This window comes from Panicum virgatum, chromosome 5K (genome assembly GCF_016808335.1).
Source record: "Panicum virgatum strain AP13 chromosome 5K, P.virgatum_v5, whole genome shotgun sequence".
NCBI lineage: Eukaryota > Viridiplantae > Streptophyta > Magnoliopsida > Poales > Poaceae > Panicum > Panicum virgatum.
The window spans coordinates 17,773,864-17,796,304 of NC_053140.1; the positions used below are offsets into that span (position 1 = coordinate 17,773,864).

Sequence of the window (22,441 nt, forward strand, 5' to 3'; positions counted from 1 at the left end):
AAAGCTATATCCAAGCAAATTGGGCCAACTCAGCATTCCCAGCCGGGCTCCCTGCATCCCTCCCCCAGCGTGTCCGGCCCACTTGGCGGCCAGCCCATCCCTCCCTCCGGCCTACTGCCAGCATCTCTCCCTCTCTCTCGACTCCCTCACGGGCACGACCTCACCTCTCACGCGCTCTCACCGCTCATGCCTCACGCTTTCACAGCTCAGGAATCCTAGGCGGCGGCCGGTGGGCCGGCGGTGTCGCGGCGCCGACGCGGCCGCGCGGGCCCAGGGGAGGCGGCAGCAAGCGGCGGGGGCACGGGCGCAGCCGCTGCGGCGCTGCCGCGCTGTGCGGCGACCGGCGGTGAAGTCGGCGACGCCGACGCCGCGACGCGGCGTGGGCCGGCCGGCCGGCCGGCCGGCGCCCGGCGGCCGAGGAGGGGGAGCCGTGAGGGCGAACAGCGAACTGATTAGTGAACTCTAGCACAAGCACCGGTTTGAAATTTTCTAATTACTAGAGCAAGAGCACAGCAAGGGCTAATTGCTAATTGAGTGATTTCTAATCTTTTGCTTTGTGTGCTATTTGTTCAAAGATAGCGGTAAATTTCCTGGTGAGGATGATTTTGTTGATCATCTAGTTGGTACATTATTGTTGTGTCAGAATTATTGTTTAGTGTTTGATTTATTGGTCATGAATCCTTAATATATGCTGTCAAAAAAAATTGTGCCATAGTCAATTTTGAATACCCACCCTCTAAATCCTGGGCCCGCCCCTGGTAGGGGGGGGTGAGGATCCCCACCAATATATTGCTAGAGCCTCTTGCAGGCTCAATAAAACTTGGATGGTTCAGCAGCTTTTACATAGGAAAAAAAACACTAATGTATCTAGGGGTTTACACCAGGCCTCTATCAATTCTTTGTAATCAAGGACAGCGTGATTGGTTTCTTGCATGCATGCCCCGGCTTATCCAGTACCGGGAGAATGTAACGACCCGGCCCGGGAAAACGGCTAAGATCTACTCTGTATGTTGAGTAAACCACACCTGCTAAATAACTCTCTTGCGCTTTCGTCCTCGCTTCGCGCAAAAAAATTAACCCGAAGTTACTAGCCTTCCCGCGACCGGCTATTTAAGCTGGTCTGCTCCTTCCTTCGATTCCAGTATGGGATCATAGGTCCGGCGCTACAGTGTCCTGCGATGAACAGTGCTCCGACGCTACAGTACCCGAGTTACAGTACCGAAATTAGGCCCGGCCCAACTCGGCTACAGTACCGCGTCTGCTACAGTATCGCCGCCCAACACTGTTCAACTCGGCCCACTGGCCCACTTAAGGCTGGGATGTCACATACACCCACCCTTAGGACTCGACGTCCTCGTCGAGACATCGAACCAGCTTACCCATACGGGACAGGAACAGGATCTCCTCTCTTGGCTCACGACTGTATGTCCTTGTGCCAATCAACACATGTACACGTCTGTGCGTCCAGTGCTAATGGCGCATCCCCGATGCCCGCGCACTGACCCGCACACGCCCGTATACATGCTGGGCCCGTGACCCACACCTACCCGTGAAACCGCGAGAGTCGGCTCTGATACCACTGTAACGACCCGGCCCGGGAAAACGGCTAAGATCTACTCTGCATGTTGAGTAAACCACACCTGCTAAATAACTCTCTTGCGCTTTCGTCCTCGCTTCGCGCAAAAAAATTAACCCGAAGTTACTAGCCTTCCCGCGACCGGCTATTTAAGCTGGTCTGCTTCTTCCTCCGATTCCAGTATGGGATCATCGGTCCGGCACTACAGTGTCCCGTGATGAACAGTGCTCCGATGCTACAGTACCAGGCTTGCTACAGTAGCGAGTTACAGTACCGAAATTAGGCCCGGCCCAACTCGGCTACAGTACCGCGTCTGCTACAGTACCACCGCCCAACACTGTTCAACTCGGCCCACTGGCCCACTTAAGGCTGGGATGTCACACAACTGTCCGCTGTTTGGTTACCTGTATGTTTGCAGCATGGTCCAATGGAGCAGCTGATTGGTTGGACGGATTAACCATACGCATGGGTTTTAGCTGTGGCCGCGCGCTTGCTGCACCCGCGAGCCTACCTACGTAGGGGGTCATTGGTTCCCCGCATCAGGTACGCAGGACGCAGTTTCAGCTTGTTTGGTTACTTGAATGAGGTAGTGGTCTAGTGGACCTGGCTCCGGCGATGCAAAAAGCGTCCATGAGCTTGGCCCCTGGAGAAACGCAAAAATCGATCGTATCTGACGAGCCTGGCTGCAGCGATGCAAGGCAAGCTTTCGGACCCGTGTGCAGACAAAAAAAAAAGAAACGGGACATACTAGTGGAGCAGCTAAGGCCCAGTTTAGTTTCAAAAAAATTTCTACAGTACTCGTCACATTAAATTTTTGAATACATGTATAGAGCATTAAATACAGTTAAAAAATAAATAATTACACAGTCTAACTGATTAGCGCGAGATGAATTTTTTAAGTCTAATTAGTTGATAATTAAATATTATTTGTCAAGTAACAACTAAACGTACTACAATTTGCCTGCATGCGTGGAAACACGAACCAAACAAAGGCACGGTGCAGCTCACGAGCCTGGCCAGCGCGGGCCTGGATGGCCCTAGAAACGCCGATTTTCTCGTATCTCTAGAGCCGGGGTGGGGGAAGCTTTTTGCACCGTGCACGTCACGCCCAAAGGCTGATGCATGTAACCAAACATGAAAAGGTCACATCCTGGGAGCCTAGTTGTCGGTACCCTGAAGCAGGGATACCCTCTCTTACTGCAGCAAGGCAGGACCTGTGTAGTTATCTATAACTGCGTGGGAAGACGGAGTAGCCAAGTCCCACGGGCCAGGCATTTCCTTCACCAAGCCAACGGCCCCGGACTGTTCCCCACATGAGTATGGGTCCGGTGACGCCACGTGTCTCTAAGGAAGGGAAGCTCCGTGCTGACCGCCGAGGCCCCGGACCCCCAGTAGGGTCCGGGACCTCCTGCGCCCGTCCGGACTCCCCTCACCATGTAGGGGTCCGGAGCCGCCACGTGTCCCGGAGGCGCGGGAACGTGCGCGAGTCTTCCGCAGGAGGGACTCGCCACCCACCGCATTCAATGCGATGGACAAGGCGTGCTCTGCCGCCACGGTACGCGAGGCAGCCTTTGTCAGGCCCCGCTGTGCACCGCGTATTACCAAGGAGCACAGTGGAGCCGCCTGTGCCGCACCCGCGCAGAGCCCGCCTGCAGCATTAAATGGATACAACAGCACGGCACTTTTCCATCATGCCGCCTACGCCGCAAGCTACACCACCTGCCTAAGCAATGTGGCGGGCAGTGCCACTAGCTACGACAGGCCCGTCCTGACAAGACAACGCCAGGACATGATGGACGAAGGGCTCCGGGAGCAGGCGAGGGAATCCAAGAGAGAGATCTCCTTTGCCTGCGACGCCATAATATATGAACAGTACGTTATGCTGCATCGTTGGACCCACCTGTCGGGGACCCAACGGCTGTGTACGCGCCCCCTTGAGATATAAAAGGGAGGCGCTCGCTGCGCACAGGACAATCAAGACAGACTCAAGCTCTTGCAACCTTCTCACTCTCATGGGAAGGCAATACAACACACAGTGGACGTAGGGTATTACGCTCCGGCGGCCCGAACCACTCTAAATCCTGCTGTGTTCATCGTGTTCTTGAGTGAGATCGATCTAAGACCAGCTAACCCCCGAGTACACACCCTCAGGGCTAGGGCGGGTGCCATCCGCCACCCGGCTGTGGTCTGCAGCACCACGACATTTGGCGCGCCAGGTAGGGGATTTAGCTGGTCGCAGTTCATCTCTTCTTCGTCCCCATGGTTCGCGTGGACGACGTGGAGATGACGGAGGGTGTGGCGTCCTCCACGCCACATGCCTCTCGTGTTCCTGCTCCAGGGACAACTGTGCCTGCGGAGCAGCCACCGTCGGCGGCAGCGCGCGCTGCTCGCCGGCAACAGTCAGGGCGCCCATCAAGGGCCCCCTCACAAGCTGCGAGCGGCGGAGCGCTGGCAGCGGCTAGGGAGTTGCTTCGCAACCCCCCGGCTGAGGCAGCCTCGCCAGATGCCCTGAAGCAGTGACGGGACGACGTTGACCGTCTCCTCCACCTGGTTCAGGCCTCCCCCAGTTCTGCAAGGACTGGGCAACGACCTCCGCCCGGCAACGCGGTGGTACCTTACCACCAGCGTCAGGGCGGTGCGTCGGTGTCCGTGCGCTCCCCTACTGTGAGGGGTGCACGAACAGAAGACCTGCGGGCGGAGCTCAACCGCCGGCGCGCGGGAGAGGATGCCCGTGTCTCCGTTGAGAGGGTGCGAGAGCGCCGTCTTAACATTGAGGGCCGTAACCTCATCGCCGACTTGGACATGGTGGCACCCAAGCCCCCGGTGAACGCCCGGATACAGCCAGGCGCACCAGTTGCTGGGGTGGGCTGCGCTGCGCTGGCGGACCACCTCCGAGCAGTGGCATGGCCATCCAAGTTCCGCCCCCACCTGCCGGAAAAGTACGACGGTACCACTAACCCGTCGGAGTTCCTGCAGGTGCACGTTACTGCCATCACAGCGGCTGGTGGTAACGCAGCCGTCATGGCAAGCTACTTTCATGTAGCCTTGTCTGGGCCAGCCCGGACCTGGCTCATGAACCTCACACCTGGGACGATCCAGTCCTGGGAAGAGCTCTGTGCGAGGTTCACAGCGAACTTTGCCAGTGCGTACCAGCAGCATGGTGTGGAGGCACACCTCCACACCGTGAGGCAAAAACCCGGAGAAACGCTCCGAGCCTTTATCTCGCGCTTCACCAAGGTACGGGGTACCATTCCTCGTATCTCAGATGCATCTATTATCACTGCTTTCCGTCAGGGGGTACGTGACGAGAAGATGCTCGAGAAGCTGGCGACGCACGAGGTGGAAAGCGTCACTACGCTTTTCTCCCTGGCAGACAAGTGTGCCAGGGCCGCTGAGGGTCGTGCATGGCACTCAGCCCCCCAAAGCGGAGACTCCAAGGCTGGCGGCTCCAGTGCTACCGCTCAGGGCGGTGGCAAGAAGAAGAAGAACAAGAACCGGAATCGCGGAGAACTGCAATCTGGTGGACCAGTCGTTGCAGCGGCGGCACCAGCGGCGGCGCCGGCTGCGGCAGCAGCGGCTGGGGGCCAAAATGCACATGGCAAACGCCCTCGCCCGCAAGGTGGGAGCGGAGGTTCATGCCCAGTGCATCCCACCGCACGCCACAGCGCCGCTGACTGCCGCGAGATCCAGAAGCTCGCAAAGCGGGTCAGTGGGCGGCGGGAGCAGTCCTCCAAAGACGGCTTACCTCCACCTCGCCAGCGGGCCGGCAAGGAGAAGGCCTCCGACAGCGGGGCCGCCGCCGGGGATAAGGAGTTGGGGTACCAATCCCCCGCTCGAGAGCTGAAGGGCGTCTACCACGGCGACGACTCCGATTCCGACAACGGCGACCACCGCAAGAAGCTGTACGTAATGTACGGCGGAAGCTGGGAGCTTGTCTCCCGACGGGATGTGAAGACCCTTCGCCGGGAGGTCCTCTCGGTGAAGCCGGGGGTCCCGAAGGCGGCGCCGCACCAGAGGTGGATGAACACCACCATCTCTTTCGGCCCATCCGACTGCCCAGAGAATATGGCCGGAGCTGGCGTACTACCTCTAGTCACCGCTCCCGTCATATCCAATGTAAGGCTCTATCATGTGCTGATTGACGGTGGGGCAGGCCTCAATGTCATCAGCTATGCAGCGTTCAAGCAGCTGCAGATTCCGGAGTCCAAGCTGACTCCCTCTCGCCCATTCTCTGGAGTGGGCCCACACCCGGTGTTCCCTCTGGGGAGCATCACATTGCCGGTCACGTTCGGGACCGAGGAGAACTTCCGCACAGAGAGCGTTCTGTTCGATGTGGAGGAAGTAAACCTCCCGTTCAACGCCATCATTGGCTGGCCGGCGCTCTACCGCTTCATGGCCATTGCTCAATATGGGTATTTGGTCTTGAAGATGCCTTCCCCTGCCGGAGTCCTCACCGTGCAGGGCGACCGCACCGCTGCTGTCGCTGCAGTTGAGAGACTGCATGCTCTGGCGGCAGAGGCTGCGCGTTCCGAGGAGGATCCGTCCACCTCGCAACCTAAGGCGCCTGCAAAGGTTCCCAAGGTCCAACCGTCCGATCCGGACCATGTTCCCGTGAAGACGGTGTAGATTGGAGCGGACTCCACCAGGACCACCCGCATCGCGGGGAACCTGGAGGAGAAATAGGAAGACGCGCTCATCGCTTTCCTCCGGGCAAATGTCGACGTGTTCGCCTGGGAACCGTCACAGATGCCCGGGATCCCCAGGGAAGTGATCGAGCACAATCTGAGGATCTACCCCGACGCCGCGCCGGTGCGCCAGAAGCCTCGGAAGCAGTCCGTGGAGCGACAAAACTTCATCCGCGAAAGAAGTCCACAAGCTCCTACATGCCGGCTTCATCGAGGAGGTCCACCACCCCGAGTGGTTGGCCAATCCGGTCGTCGTCCCAAAGGCCAACGGGAAGCTTCGGATGTGCATCGACTACACCAGCCTCAACAAGGCATGTCCTAGAGACCCCTACCCTCTTCCGCGTATCGATCAGATCGTGGACTCCATCTCCGGGTGTGACCTTTTGTCTTTCCTAGATGCATACTCTGGTTTCCACCAGATTCAGATGTCTAGAGAGGATAGGAAGCATACTGCCTTTGTAACAGTAGATGGGCTTTATTGCTACATTGTCATGCCGTATGGTCTAAGGAATGCCTTACCCACGTTTGTACGAGCCATGAACAAAACCTTCTGTAATCTAATTAGAGATGTTGTTGAGGTTTATGTCGATGACATTGTGGTCTTCGACCGGCTCCGCGCCACGCGCACGAAGCTGAATCCCGAGAAGTGCATCTTCGGCGTCTCAGCAGGGAAGCTGCTGGGTTTCCTGGTCTCACATCGAGGCATCGAGGCAAACCCAGCCAAGATCAAGGCGATCGAAGCGATGAGGCCTCCTGGCCGCATCAAGGATGTCCAGAAGCTCATTGGATCTCTCGCAGCTCTTAGTCGCTTCATATTGAGGCTAGCTGAGAGGGCCCTCCCCTTCTTCAAACTATTGAGGAGGTCCGGTCCATTTTCTTGGACTGAAGAGGCTGAACAGGCCTTCCAGGAGTTGAAGCAGCACCTCACCTCGCTGCCAGTATTGGTGGCTCCAAAGCCCGGTGAGCCGTTGTTTCTCTATCTTGCTGCGTCTGCGGAGGCAGTCAGCATGGTGCTGGTCGCCGAAAGGACGGAGCAAGCTCGCCAGGGGGACACCAGGGTCTCCCCGGCCAAAGATGGTGAGCCGGACCCCGGACACGGGGGCCCGTCAGCCTCACCTCTGCCTGAAGCCCCGGACCCCGCACAAAGGGGTCCGGACGAGCCTTGTGCCAGTGGGAACCCAGAGTCACTGGGGCCCAAGGATCTGATGTGGTGAATAAGGGCGACCCGAACCTGGTAACCAGGGTCCGGACCGTCCAAAAACCAGTTTACTACGTCAGTGAAGTCCTCCACGAGGCGAAGGCCAGGTATCTTGAGACGCATAAGCTTATCTATGCGATACTTATTGCGTCCAGGAAACTGCGCCACTACTTTCAGGCACACCGAGTTGTCGTAGTGACCTCTTACCCGTTAAGAGCGATCCTGCACAACTCCAACGCCACAGGCAATATCGCCAAGTGGGCGGCAGAGCTGGCCGAGTTCCAACTGGAATTCCAGCCACGCCATGCAGTCAAGAGCCAGATCCTGGCTGATTTCATAGCAGAGTGGACTCCTTCCCCAAGTAATTCTGGGGGTCCGGTCGTCAACGCTGGACCCCCGGAGCCGGAAATCAGGGCACCAGTCTTCACCGAGCCCCACTGGACACTTTTCTTCGACGGGTCCGCCCGCGAAAAGTGGGCCGGAGCTGGTGTGGTCCTCTTCGACCCAAACGGAGATCAGCTGAAGTACATGGTGCACCTTGAGTTCAAGGCCACCAATAACATGGCGGAGTACGAAGCTTTGATCTTTGGCCTGACACAAGCCCTCTCATTGGGGGTCCGGCAGCTCCTGGTGAAGGGGGACTCCCAGCTAATCATCAAGCAGGTCTGAGGGGATTGCAACTGCAACAACCCCCAGCTCGCGGCATACCTCATACATGTGAGGAAGCTCGAGAAGGACTTCGACGCCTTGGAACTACAACATGTTCCCCGCGAGCACAACTCAGCAGCAGATGATCTCTCTGCGAGAGCATCTACCTGGGCACCCGTGCCCGAGGGTGTCTTCGAAAGACAGGCTGCTGAGACCTATCGCCCAGCCTGCCGACCTGGGTGAAGGGGATCAAGCTAGCACCTCAAAGCCAGCGGTCCCGGCAACAATCCTCCTGTGGTGCCCAACCTGGGCCGTGTGCCCTGTTGAGGATCCTGGTGACCTCGCAGGGCCACACCCACCTGCTCAGGGAGCTCCCGATGCATGGATCTCCGAGATCCGGGACTACCTGAAGGGTAACATCCTCCCTGATGACTGATGTGTCCGCTGAGCGCATAGTTCGATTGGCTAAACGCTACGCGGTGGTAGAAGGGGATCTCTACCGCCGTGGCGCCAATGGTGTCCTCATGCGGTGCATTTCCCAGGATGAGGGACGCGAGTTGCTCGCGGAGATCCATGGAGGTGAGTGCGGAAGTCATTCCTCCTCTCGCACGCTTGTTGGCAAGGCCTTTCGGCATGGTTTCTACTGGCCGACAGCACTCCAGGATGCGGCTGAGCTGGTGAGGTCCTGCAAAGCATGCCAATTCCATGCAAAGCAAATACACACCCCGGCTCAAGCTCTGCAGATGATTCCGCCCTCATGGCCATTCGCTGTGTGGGGTGTGGATATCCTGGGACCATTCCCCCGGGCTGTTGGCGGGTACCGGTTCCTCTATGTCGCCATCGACAAGTTCACCAAGTGGCCAGAAGTTACTCCTGTGGTGAATATCACTAAGAAATCGGCAGTCGCATTCCTCAGGTCCATTGTATGCAGATTTGGCGTCCCAAACCGCATTATCGCGGACAACGGGACCCAATTCAAAAGCAGGCTCTTCCAAGAGTACTGTGAGGACATTGGCATCCAGCTATGCTTCGCGTCCGTAGCACATCCTCGCAGCAATGGACAAGTTGAGAGAGCGAATGCAGAGATCCTCAGGGGACTCAAGACCCGCACCTACAACTGCTTGAAGAAGCATGGTGCCAAATGGGTTGACGAGCTTCCATGTGTGCTATGGGGCAACCGGACCACACCCAGCCGAGCCACCGGGGAGACTCCGTTCTTCCTGGTCTACGGGGCTGAAGCATGCCTTCCCCCAGAAATCCACCTGGGCTCACCACGAGTCCAGGCCTTTGACGAATCCATGCAGGAGCAGCTGCGGTGCGACGACGTGGACCTCGTTGACGAGCGAAGGTGGCGAGCAGCAATCCGAAACTGCACGCTACAACCAGGCACTCCGGCGCTATCATCAACGGTTCGTGCACAGCAGGGAGCTCCGGGCTGGCGACCTCGTCCTCAGACGGATCCTGAGCCGAGCAGGGCTCCACAAACTCTCCCCCAGCTAGGAGGGGCCCTTCAGGGTTACAGAGGTATGCCGGCCCGGATGCGTTCGCCTCGCCACAGAAGATGGAGTGCCGCTGCCCAACCCATGGAATATAGAGCATCTGCGTAAGTTTTACACCTAGGCAGAGCAGGGAAATAAACCTTTCCTTTGTAATAAGATAGAGTTAGCGTGCGGCCCAGAGCGGTTGGGGGCCACCCTCGTAAACCCGACCTCTGGCATCCATCGCACCACCGGCTAACGCTGCGGCTCAGAGCGGTAGAGGTCCGACCTCGTAAACCCGGCCTCTGACATCCATCGCGCAAGCCATGTACATCAAGATTGCAAAGGAAAGATTTTCTCCTAGTTCTGTCTTTGTGTCAAAGTTAAATTACGCATTTCGATTCTCGGAGTTCTCACCTTTCTAACCCCCGCGGGAACCTCTACTCTTGTTGCTACAACTAAGATCTGCATTGAGCTGCTGGACTGGCGTACAGATCTGGACCCTCTTGCTGCTGGAGGGGGGTCCGGACCCCTAGGGACCTACTCTGGGGAGCGGGTACTTGTTTCCAGGGGTGGTCCGGAGCCTGTGTAGCCGCTTAGCTGGTTCCGTACCCAAAAGCCTACACACTCCACCACCCTGTAACGAGCGCTCTAGTACCTGGAGCCGGGTAATTAGGGGCCCAGACCTCATTCCAGCTCAAGAGTTGGCTTCCTTAAGTCCAGCACGGCATGTCCAGCTCTATATCTCAAAGGATCAAGTACAGCAAGGTGACCGCACCCACTACTGCGAAGGGTCTGGGACGATGAAGCCAGGTCCGGAAAGATCGTGCTGTTTCCTGGAGCGGTCCGGAGTCCTGTGTAGCGCCTTAGCCTGGTTCCGTACCCTAAGCCTACGCACTCCACCACTCTGTAGCAAGCACTGAGCTACCCGGACCTGCGCATCTAGAGACCTGGACCTGGTACCAGCCTGGGATTGGTCAGGAATGAGCCCCGCGGGTCTGCTACTAAGCTATAACTTTGAAGTGGTACACAGGTTAAAACCTGGCTAGTGGTAGTCAGTCTCAAACCATTGAGCCTACCTACCGGGGGTCCGAGTATCTGCTTTAAAGCTTTCATGTAGGATAAGAGCCAGTCTCGATGGTAGACAGACTCATAGCAACTGAGTCTCTCTCCCAGGGGGCCCAAGGCATCCGTCTTGTCCCGGACATCATGGATGAATTCTGCATGCGTCAAATAGCTAAGATGCAGTATCCTTGCTACTATATAAGCGAACTTGATTCTCCTATCTGTACTCCTGTATACTACACAGGGAACAAGGCGCTTGCTCGTCTTACAGGCTATGCAGCCCTATGCCAGGGAGATCCGGAGTATCTTCTACGGCTCAGATGGCAGACAGGTCCAAGCAACTGAACCTATCTGCCAGGGGGCTAGGGCACCGGGGTGCTGCGTATTGCAAATCAACAACTGACAAACAGCTAAGTTGAAGTTTTTCTGCTTCAAAAAAAAAATTCAGCTAGTACAAAGTTTGTTACATAATGCAAAAGAAAAAAAAATTGCAAATCAAGGGTCTGCAGGCTCTCGCTTGAAGTAGGAGGCGACGAAGTCAACGACCTCCTGCACGCTGTCCCGAGCGGCGGCATCTGTCTTCCGCTACAGGGCCATCGACCACGGGCGCCAACGAGATGGTCGGGTCGTGGCTCCGGAGGCAGGTCAGGATATGCTCCGCCACCATCCGGATCAGCTCGCGGCCCTCGGTTTCGAGCTGTCCAGCAAGGACCGGCCCCAGGCGCTGGAGCCTATCCGAGGCAGAGCTCAGCACTAGGAGCGCGTCAGCTATCGAAGCTGGCGGCTCCGCCACCTGGATTGGGCTCATCCCAAATGGCACCAGTGCGAGGCTCGCTTCGGCCGCCCAGTCAGCGATCCGCTGGGCTCCTGCGCGCTGGTCCTCCTGGTGCTTCCGGACCGCCTCCCGGACCGCCTCTTGCACCCGGGTGTCCAGGGCCGCTTTCGCCACCTCCACCTCGCGGGACCTCTCCTCGAGCACGCGGGACCTCTCCTCGAGCTTGGCCTCCCTCTGCTCCGCCCACACCTTCAGTTTTTTGAGCAAGTCTCGCTGACGCCCAAGTTCCTTCTCTATGCCGGTGGCGTGAGCCTCCCGCTTGGCGAGGGACTTCCGGCCCTCCTCCAAATCCGCCTCGTCGGTAGTCAGCTAGCGGGCCCTCTCCTGCAGTTGTTCACGCCATCCCTGCAGAGTCGCAGAGAAGACGTCGAGCTCCTGCCTCCGTACCTCGAGGTCCTCGCTGCGAGTCTCCAGCTCTGACTGTTGGGCTGCGAGGTGGGCCTCGAGGTCGGACCGTTGAGCAGCGAAGCCAACAACCTCCAGGGTGAAGTCCCGCTCCCGTTGCGCCAAGGATTTCTCTCGGTTTGACACCGCGAACTCTCGGTCAAACACCTTCCTAAGGTTGGCTCGGTAGGCCTCTTGGTCCGCCTTGAGCTTTGACCGAGTTTCCGCGGCGTGGGAGGCTTCAGCCTTCGTGTGCGCCTCCAGACGGGTGTGCCAGTCGGAGAGGCGCTGACGCTCGCTCTCCAGGGCTGACCACTCCTGCCGGAAGGCCACCTCGGCGGAGGAGGTCGCCTCCTCGATCGAACGCCGAACTCGCAACAGCACCTGAGGAAGCGGAGTCGCATCCTCCTCCGGGAGCTGAAGCTGCAGGAGCTGCCTGCCAAAGACCACCTCCAACTCCTCCTCTGCAACAGGACCGGAGCTGGAGGTAGGGGCTTCCGCTGCGGCACTTGTCTCCGGCGCCTCCGCTGCCGCCGAGTCGGGCGCGGCCGGGCCCAGCTCCGGCGCCTCCGCTGCCTCCAAGTCGGGCGCGGCCGAGCCCAGCTCCGGCGCCTCCGCTGCCGCCGAGTCGGGCACGGCCGGGCCCAGTTCCGGCACCTCCGCTGCCGCCGAGTCGGGCGTGGCCGGGCCCAGCTCCGGTGCCCCCGCTGCCGCCGAGTCAGGCGCGGCCGGGCCCAACTCCGGCGCCCCCGCTGCCGCCGGGTACGGTTGCGGCCGCCGCGTCGGGTGCCCCCGCCACCGATATATCAGGTGCGGCTGCACCCTGCACCGGCACCTCCACCACCGTGTCGGGTGCGGCTCCGCCCAGCTCTGGCGCCTCCGCCGCTGCAGCATCGGAGGCCGCGGCGTCCCGAGCCGGCTTTTCAGCCACCACGGCATCGGGCGTGGCTGCACCCAGCACCGGCGCCACCGCCGCCGCCGCACTGAGCACTGCAGAATCTAAAAATGGCACGCCAGTCAGCATCACATCACGCACCATGGGGATAGCACAGGTCGCTGTACCTGAGGGTCCCGCACCTGCTGCCGCCGTCGCTGTCGACGCCAGGGCCACCGCCGCCTGGGCACCTGCCGATGTGCCAGCGATGGTAGAAGAACCGCTGGGGCGAGGAGCCCTGGTTGCAAAGCAGAAAAGCCATCAGAGAAAAAAAATGGAGCAGCGGCACAAAGGAGGAGAGTAGAATGACACTTACCCGGAAGTACCGGGTACCCAGCGTCCCCGGAGCCCGGGCCTCCCCTCTTGCGGCTGCTGCTGTTGCTGCTGCTGCTGCCCCTGCAGCTGCGATGCAGGCGCAACCCGGGCTTGCTCCCGCTGCTGCTGTCCCTGTGGCTGTGGCATGGGCGCAACCCGTGGTCGCACCTGTTGCTGCTGTTGCCGCCCGCGTGCCTGCTGCCGCTGCTCTTGCGGCTGCTCTTGCTGCTGCTGCTCTTGCTGCCGGCGGGAAGAATTCCTCGGCGGCGATGGTGGTGGTCCAGCTGCGCCAGAGGACCCGAGGGGGCCGGCAGCCCGGGAGATACCCAGGCCTGCACCCTCAGAAGACCTCTGGCGCTTCGCGGCGGGCTCCGAGACCAGGGTCCCGTCGCCCCGGAGTAGCCTCCGCCGGCCTGCGTCTCCCGACGACGCACCGGAGCTGCCCTGTGCCCGGCTGGAGCCGGCCGCGACCGCACTGCTAGCCGCGGCCTGCTTCCCCTTCGTGGTGGCACCGGACCCCGCAGCGCTCAGCGTAGCCTGATCCCCGGACGTGCCAGGGATCCGGAGCCCACAGTTCGAGTCACCTCCGGTCTGCCATGGGGCCAGTCCCCCGTCGTCCAGGGTTGGCAGGGTGGCCAGTACCGCCACCCTCGCCGGGTCCTCGCAGAGGGGGACTATGCTCTACGGAAGGATCAGGTTCTCCGAGATGAAGGTGTCTCCCGTCATGTTCCGCACCAGGACCTCCAAGGCCTCCTGGGTCAGGTCGCTTCCCTCCCCGCGGTGGGTCCTGCTGCAATCGTTGAGGCCGGTGAAGCTCCACGCCGGTCGCGGCAGCTGCTTCAGGGGGGTGATCCGGCGCTTCACGAAGTCCCCAAGCACATGCCACGAGGTGAGGCCGCTCTCCGCCAGCGACCTGATCTTGTCCAACACGGAGTCGAACTCCGGCTGCAGCGATGGCTTGGCCCTCCAGGATGCCTTGTCGGAGGCGGGCCCCGCGGTCGGCAGGGCAAGGCGCTCGTTGGCTTCGGTGGTGGCGATCACCCAATCCCTGCGCCACTCCTCCCACCTTCCGCCAGCAAGACCGGGAATGTAAGGAGTCGGCAGGTCGCTCCTTATCTGGAAGTAGTACCCTCCCACTTCGTCCTTGCTCCTTCCGGACCTCACCAGGATGAAGAAGTAGCGGAAGAGGATGACGCAGGGACGCACTCCCACGAACATCTCGCATAAGTGCACGAAGATGGACGCCAGGAGGAGGGAGTGGGGCGTCAGATGCTGAAGCTGGAGGCCGAAGTCTTCCAGCAGCAGTAGCAGGAATGAAGAAATCGGCAGTCCCACGCCGGCGGAGACGTGCGAAGTGAATAGCACAAACTCCCCGGCGCGGGTTGCCAAGAGGAACCGAGCCTGCTCGAATCCCCCAGCCGGTCTCCTGTGCACTCCACCCAAGTAGGCGGCGCACTGTGTTCAACTCTCCCTCGGTCTGGAAGCGGCGGGGATGAACAAGGGATGCCATTGCTTAGTGGAGGTGAGAGGAAGCCGGCGCAGGGGAGCAAGGGGCAAGGAAAGCTCGAAGGCAAGGGGGCGCAAAGGCTGGAGGAAGAAGACGAATGCGGGAAAGCAACCGCGGAATGCGGTACGCCCCGTTATAAAGCCTGACTCAACCGGCTCGCCCCGGAACCGTCGCCGAAACTCAAGCGACGCCCGCGCCTGGAGTTAACCGCCCAGACCATGACGTGGGGGCCCAGGCCCACCTGTCAGGGAGAGCGGGTAATCAACGGAGGTGTGAAAAGGCGGGATCCGAACCGTCGCCCGCGCGCGTGAAGCAAGGCGGAAGCTGAGCTGACGTGCGCGCATTAATCGCAGGCGTGGCCGAGCTTTTCGGGAGCTGCGCCGGTGGTAAATGATCCGTTTACTCCGGCCGCAACAATGCCGAACGTCGCGCGTGTGACTAGGTGAACCACTGTTCGTGGGGCCCATAGTCAGTAAGCCGTTGCGATGTGATGAGGCAGCAACCAACCCGAAGGGTAGTCAAAGCCGGTCAAGACCCCTGCAGAAAGGAGCTTCAAGTTATACAGAGCTAAATCGCAGAAGTGGCCCCACCTGTGGGTTCGTACCTCCCCCAAGGTGGGCCCGGGGGCCACTGTCGGTACCTTGAAGCAGGGATACCCTCTCTTACTGCAGCAAGGCAGGACCTGTGTAGTTATCTGTAACTGCGTGGGAAGACGGAGTAGCCAGGTCCCACGGGCCAGGCATTTCCTTCACCAAGCCAACGGCCCCGGACCGTTCCCCACATGAGTATGGGTCCGGTGACGCCACGTGTCTCTAAGGAAGGGAAGCTCCGTGCTGACCGCCGAGGTCCCGGACCCCCAGTAGGGTCCGGGACCTCCTGCGCCCGTCCGGACTCCCCTCACCATGTAGGGGTCCGGAGCCGCCACGTGTCCCGGAGGCGCGGGAACGTGCGCGAGTCTTCCGCAGGAGGGACTCGCCACCCACCGCATTCAATGCGATGGACAAGGCGTGCTCTGCCGCCACGGTACGCGAGGCAGCCTTTGTCAGGCCCCGCTGTGCACCGCGTATTACCAAGGAGCACAGTGGAGCCACCTGTGCCGCACCCGCGCAGAGCCCGCCTGCAGCATTAAATGGATACAATAGCACGGCACTTTTCCATCATGCCGCCTACGCCGCAAGCTACACCACCCGCCTAAGCAATGTGGCGGGCAGTGCCACTAGCTACGACAGGCCCGTCCTGACAAGACAACGCCAGGACATGATGGACGAAGGGCTCCGGGAGCAGGCGAGGGAATCCAAGAGAGAGATCTCCTTTGCCTGCGACGCCATAATATATGAACAGTACGTTATGCTGCATCGTTGGACCCACCTGTCGGGGACCCAACGGCTGTGTACGCGCCCCCTTGAGATATAAAAGGGAGGCGCTAGCTGCGCACAGGACAATCAAGACAGACTCAAGCTCTTGCAACCTTCTCACTCTCGTGGGAAGGTAATACAACACACAGTGGACGTAGGGTATTACGCTCCGGCGGCCCGAACCACTCTAAATCCTGCTGTGTTCATCGTGTTCTTGAGTGAGATCGATCTAAGACCAGCTAACCCCCGAGTACACACCCTCAGGGCTAGGGCGGGTGCCATCCGCCACCCGGCTGTGGTCTGCAGCACCACGACATTGAGCTGAATCCAGGCAACCAATCACGCCGAAGGAGATCTTTCTATAGGAATTAAATCCTACGACCACATCAATTATTTGTTCTAAAGTGGTACATAAGAAAATTTTCCACAGTAGTTGGATCTTACAATTCCATCAATCCTTTGTTTCAAAAAAGGGGATATGAATGTGAAGAAATTTATGCATCTAGTAGATATAGTATATATCTTGATACATAACAAAATGAGTAAAATGCACTACGGTTCTTAAACTAGTGAGGGTGTGTCGAGTATGTCCATGAACTTCAAAAGTGCAGATTGAGTCCCCTAATCTATTTAAGTGTGTCACTAGAGATCCAAATTACCTTTGACTAGCGTTGACCGCCTACGTGGACTGCCACGTCCGGTCCTACGTGGTCTTGGAAGTTGCAGGAGCGGGGCATATATGCATATCACCCCCTCCCCTCCCACAAAAATACTACCCATTCCTCCAGTCTGTTCCCCACCCTTCATCTTCATTGCCGCCAAGGCGGAAGGGGGCGATTAGGCTCCGGTGATCGGCGAGGGCCGGAGAGCGGCAACCGCCAGAGTTCGTGTCGGAGATCAAAAGGGAGCAGAGCTAGCCCGATCACGGCTACAGAAGGCCCAGGATGTCTTCTCGATTGCACCGAAGCCTTAATCACCCTCCTTCCGCCTCGGCGGCAATGAGGACAAACGGGCGGGGAATAGATGGGAGGAATAGGTATTTTATGGGAGGGAGGGGGTGATTTGCATATATTCTCCGCTCCCGCAACTGCCAAGACCACGTAGGACCGGACCTCTAGTGACACACTTAAATAGATCAGGGGGACTCAATCTGCACTTTCGGAGTTCATGGACCTACTCGACACACCCTCACTAGTTCAAGGACCCCAGTGTACTTTACTCTACATTTATGCATTCGGGAAAGTTAACAATTTACCGTGCATTGAATTGATATAAAAATGACAAGCGTGAAATATTACAAAAATAAAACACTAGACTTCTCAAAATCAAATAAAAATTCATATTGTGTGCTAAAACGTATCGAAAAGTTGAACGACGTTCCGGCTCAAATTTTTACATACCATGATTCCATGGAGTTTTTGAATGCAATTGGCTTGTAATTAGAGGTAGTAAAGATCTCAAATTTTAGTAGATAATATTTTAAGAGCCGGGCTCAAGAAAAAGCCGAACTCTTATTTTATACATTTTTAGCTAAAAATATATTTGGATAAAGTTACTCCCTGTATTGTGTTCTGAAATGTAAGGCACTTTTATTTTGTCCTGAGTCAAAGTAGTCTAAATTTGACCAAATTTATAGATAAGAATTTTAGCATCTAACACACCAAATAAGTGAATTATAAAAATATATTTCATAATGGATCTAATTTTTCTTATTTGACATTTAAAATATTATTATTCTTTTATATAAATTTGATCAAACTTAATATAGTTTAATTTAGAATAAAATTAAAATATCTTACATTTCAGGACAAAGACGGAGGAGGTAGATGCTAAAATTGTTTACAAATCGGCCCCTGCTTACTGCTTCTATAAGCAAAACGCCCCTGCTTGGCTGCTGATCTTCTTCTTACGCAAGAAAAAAAAAAAGGATCAAGGTCAGGCGGCGTGCGGCGAGTTTTATTGAGAGGCCAGGTCCGTCTGCTTGCTCTCGATCTTCCTAAGCCGACCGCCACAGGAACCAATTCTAACTCCCGTCGATTCTCTCCGCGACTTCAGGGTTCGTTGCGTGCCGGACCGTGTCGCGAGTCCCGATGGCGGAGCCGGCGAAGCCCGAGGTGACGGAGGAGGCCAAGATGGACCTGCTCGAGGACGACGACGAGTTCGAGGAGTTCGAGATCGACCAAGGTACCGTTTCCGCATCGAGTCCCCCCTTCTTTGTATTGCTGTCGAAGTCCTCGATGGGCTGGCAGTAGATCTGGTAGATGGCGCCGTTGCCCGTTGGTGGGGATCTGGTGGCTGGCAGGGTAGGGTTCCTGACATATTAGCTCAGTTCGGGTTTGATGTGCTCTGGTGGAAGAGTCAGGTTTGTGCAATATAGGGTTTGTGAGATTGTTGCCTGCTACTTATGCATACGAGCTTGAAGGCAGGGCTTGTCCATCTTGTAGATTCTCCAAGCGAGTGAGCGATCCATTGCTTAGTTCAGCAATTGGAGATTGATCACGTAGTTCCTGTGACACACCAACATCTGTAGTTAACCTGCTACACAAAAATTGGGCATAGTTGGGCAGGCTTGCTCTTGTCTGTTGTCTGTGCTGATTCCACCTAGTTAGGGAATTCCATTTTACAATCAGAAGGCTAGACAATGTTTGGGATATCAGGCTGAGTCAATTTGAACAGGAGTTCTTGATAAGATTTGTGCTCTATTTATCTATACGAGATAGGGAGGATAAGATATGTGATTTATTTATCCATAATAAGGTATCAGATTCACCTATCTGTCACTCCAGTCACAAGTGTGATTTAGAGCACTGATTCAGCCCTTCAGTACATAACTTTGACCGCTAGTTTCCATGGCAACATCTTGGCAGACTCACAAATTTAGTATTGTGGAAGTATTTTCTTAGACAGATTTTCATCACTTTCGTACGTCCAGTCTAAATGCTTGTGGAGCAATTGGTCGAAATAAAATGGTTTGATAACATATTCTTGGGAAATTCTGCGAAGGACCACACACACTAGGATTCCTAGGTGGAGCCACACAGCAGGAAGTAACAGCAAACATTAGTGTTTTACAAGCCACCAACCAGAGCTACAGACACAAAACCAAAATAGCCAAGCCAACGGCACGTCGGGACTGGCCATTGTCTTCACTCCTCCTGCTCCTCCTCAGGTGGTGCTGGGAGCATCCTGGGCGCCACCGTGGTCTGTTGAGCCAGAGACCGGTGAGCACAGGCAAGCAAACTCTTGACACCGTCCAGCAACTTCCCGTGAAATTCCGAGCTATGAAGACCTGCCCAGTAAGTCATAAAAGCATAAGCCTGAATTAGAATCTTGGCAGGGTGCTGAATGATTTTTCGATCAAAGGCCACTTTGTTCCTGCATTTCCAAGTTGCCCAACATATGGCTGTGAAACCAAAATGATGAACAATTTGTCCACCAGGCAACCATCTCGCAATCCACTGTTTATATTGGTCACAGTTAATGGGAGTGTTAAATGCCCCAAAACATGAGCCGATCATTCCCCAAACACATTTTACCACAGGGCAGAGAAAAAAGAGGTGGTCAACTGTTTCAAGTTGATCACAGAAAACACAAGTAGGGTCACCTAACCACTTCCTCTTGACCATGCTATCTTTGGTCAGCACAGCCCCATTTTCCACCAACCAGGTGAAAATTTTGATTTTATAGGGAATGTTAGCCTTCCAATTATGAGAGAATTGAGCACCCCCTGGGCACAGTGTCAGGTGATCATACACTGATTTAGTAAACACACCCTTTTACTACCCCATTTCCAGGACACCTTATCATTCTGATTTTCAAAACTATAAGAGGTCTCATCTACCACCCCCATCCAAGTTTCAAACAAACTTGGAGGCAGCCACCCTATTGAAATTCAGCCAACCATTTCTGTCCAGCACACTGAACACAGAAATGAACTTGTCCCCACATCAGTCATACAAGACAGGGTGTAGGACACAGAGGTTTATCTTTTTAACCACACACCAGTCATACATGCAGATCAAGTTGAAAAGAACGAACGAGTCATAGATCTATTTATGCTTTCTTTATTTTGGAAAGCATGAGTGATGCTCAAGTTTAGTCTGCAGATGATGTTTCCAGTTTAACAACTTGCGATGCTATATCATTGCTCGTTTGGATAAGCATGCTGTTTGTTTAGTTTCTCTTATATTTCTTTCTGGATCAAATTACATATAGCATCTTGGAAAAGAACATATAGCATGCCCCCTTGTTTTTGGTTGTGTCATGATCTAATTGTTTCAAGAATCCAAACACAGTGCTAATTTATATGTTCATTTCAAAACTGTATGTTCAAAACGATTATAGATTCAAAAAATGTGTACTTGTGTTATTACCTAATGTCAGGCTGACACTAACTTTTGAACTACAGAGTGGGATGACAAGGAAGAAGGCAACGAAGCACTTCAGCAATGGGAGGATGACTGGGACGACGATGACGTCAACGATGACTTCTCGCTGCAGTTGAGGAAGGAGCTGGAGAGCAATGCGCCCAAGAAGTAGCCAACATATGCAGCCTTGTATCGAGTTGGAGAGTGGTGTGATGGTGTCCAAGGACTAGTTGGCGTATGCAGCCTTGTATCCATTATTGTCAGATAGGGACTGGTGTACGGTGACGATGGTTGGGACACTGCTACTGTTGTTCGGCGCTCGTCCTTCTTGGCATGGTCACTGATTTAGTCGTTCCGCTTGCTTTTGATGGATCATTTCCCTGTTTCCGTCTACTAATAACTGATGCACCTTGGTTAAAAGGCAGCGATGAGAATTGTATGCTACATATGCGCTGTTCGTTTGTACAATTCCTGACGCACCATAAGAAACGCTGCCAGGAGTGTTGCTCTAACAGTTGTGGTCTTTCTTTTTCTCTTGTGGAGTCTTGCGATTCGATGCTTTTGTCTTGTCGAGAACATTTCTGGGCTCTGTTGCTTTGCTTCCACCTGACACATTTCGGATCGGGATGAGTTGGTAAGATGGAAGGTAACCTGATAGTCATCATCATATACGTGTACTTGTCATTCGAACCAATATGTGATGAATTACATTTTACCACTGAGTTGCATGTTACATATGTCTTGGTTAGGAACCAAGTTCTCCCAAACCCCGTTAATGTGATGGTTAACGGGGTTTGGGAGAACTTGGTGAAGTAAAAAAAAAGTGACTTCCCGTTTTTTTTACCTCAGTTACGAAACGGAGTGCCTCGATTTATACAAAATAGGTGAAGCCAAAGCTGATAAAAATCCTCACAAACAGGCCCTAAACCTTGAGGCATTAAAGGCAGTGACGCTTGGCAAGTGATTGTTAATTTGTTATAGGAGGATAGAACTTAAGAGTGCTTACTATGGTACTCCCTCCCTTCCAAATTATAATATCGTTTTGACAATCTAGATACATAATTTTTACTATGCATCTAGATATACATCGTGTCTAGATATATAACAAAAATTATGTATCTAGATTTATCGAAACAATCTACAATTCGAAATGGAGGAAGTATAATGATGGGAAAAGAAAGAGCTATGAAACTTGCTAAGGACCTGTTTGGTGGAGCTCCAAGAGCAACTTCTAGACTGAATCTAAGAGGAAGTCTACCAAACAGTTTTTCTTGAGAGAATTGATCCAACGCTGATTTTTGGAGTCATTCTCGAAAATGAACTAAAGATTTGGAGCTGGAAAAATTAGTTTGTCCTCATTCACCTCTCACACTTGATCTATATTTTTTATAAAGTTAAGCTAAGAAAATTATAGAAAATCACTTTTCAGCTAGTGGATCATTTTTTTCAGAGAGTAACTCTTATAAAATCAGAATCAGTTGAAGCTCTACCAAACTGGCCACTAGTAATGACAGGTTTGGAACGGCTGAGGATGGAGAATAAAAATATTTATTTTCTAAGGTAAACTCTCTAGAAAACCGCACTTGTAAACTTTTATTGTATATAGAGCTACTTTTAGTAAAAACTAAATGTTAGTAAAATTGAATTAAACATGCAGAGCGTGAGTAAAAATACAATAATATATAGCACTCATTTCAGATATATAGATTTGCATACATGTGATGGTACGCATACGGCATGTGCGTCCAACTAGCCCGTACTACTCTGCCGCTTCCACTGAAAAAAAAAAAAACTCCATTCCATTCCCGTTACCCTGCCACCGCTCCATTTGAAACCCCTCCTAATCCGTACGCCCCCCCACCACACACACACACACATTGCTGACGTCGTTCCGATCTACTTGAATTCGGCTCGTGCCCCGCAACAGATTTGGGGACGAAAATAGCGAATAAACAAAAAGAGTGTTCGATGATTCACCTCCATGGTTGCCCCATGCCTGACCTACACTTCCTCTCCAAGATACGGCCGGCACATCGAAGTGGCCATGCGAACACACAAATTTATGGCCAGCTGATACAAAATTATCACCTTGAA

The 22,441-nt window shown here is 55.0% G+C and overlaps 1 protein-coding gene across 2 annotated transcripts; it reads left to right on the forward strand.

The window, feature by feature from the left end:
* Positions 1-17,855: 17,855 nt before the first annotated feature.
* On the forward strand, positions 17,856-20,859 carry LOC120706752 (protein DELETION OF SUV3 SUPPRESSOR 1(I)-like). 2 transcript variants are annotated; one of them, XM_039991467.1, is made up of 4 exons: positions 17,887-17,914; positions 17,945-17,951; positions 18,036-18,164; positions 20,389-20,859. In XM_039991467.1, the coding sequence occupies exons 3-4, from the start codon at positions 18,071-18,073 to the stop codon at positions 20,517-20,519; spliced, it is 225 nt and encodes a 74-aa protein (XP_039847401.1). In that variant the 5' UTR covers positions 17,887-17,914; positions 17,945-17,951; positions 18,036-18,070; the 3' UTR covers positions 20,520-20,859. The 2 variants fall into 2 exon arrangements, with proteins under 2 accessions (XP_039847400.1, XP_039847401.1); XM_039991466.1 differs by having other exon boundaries at positions 17,856-17,951.
* The last annotated feature ends 1,582 nt before the right edge of the window (positions 20,860-22,441 follow it).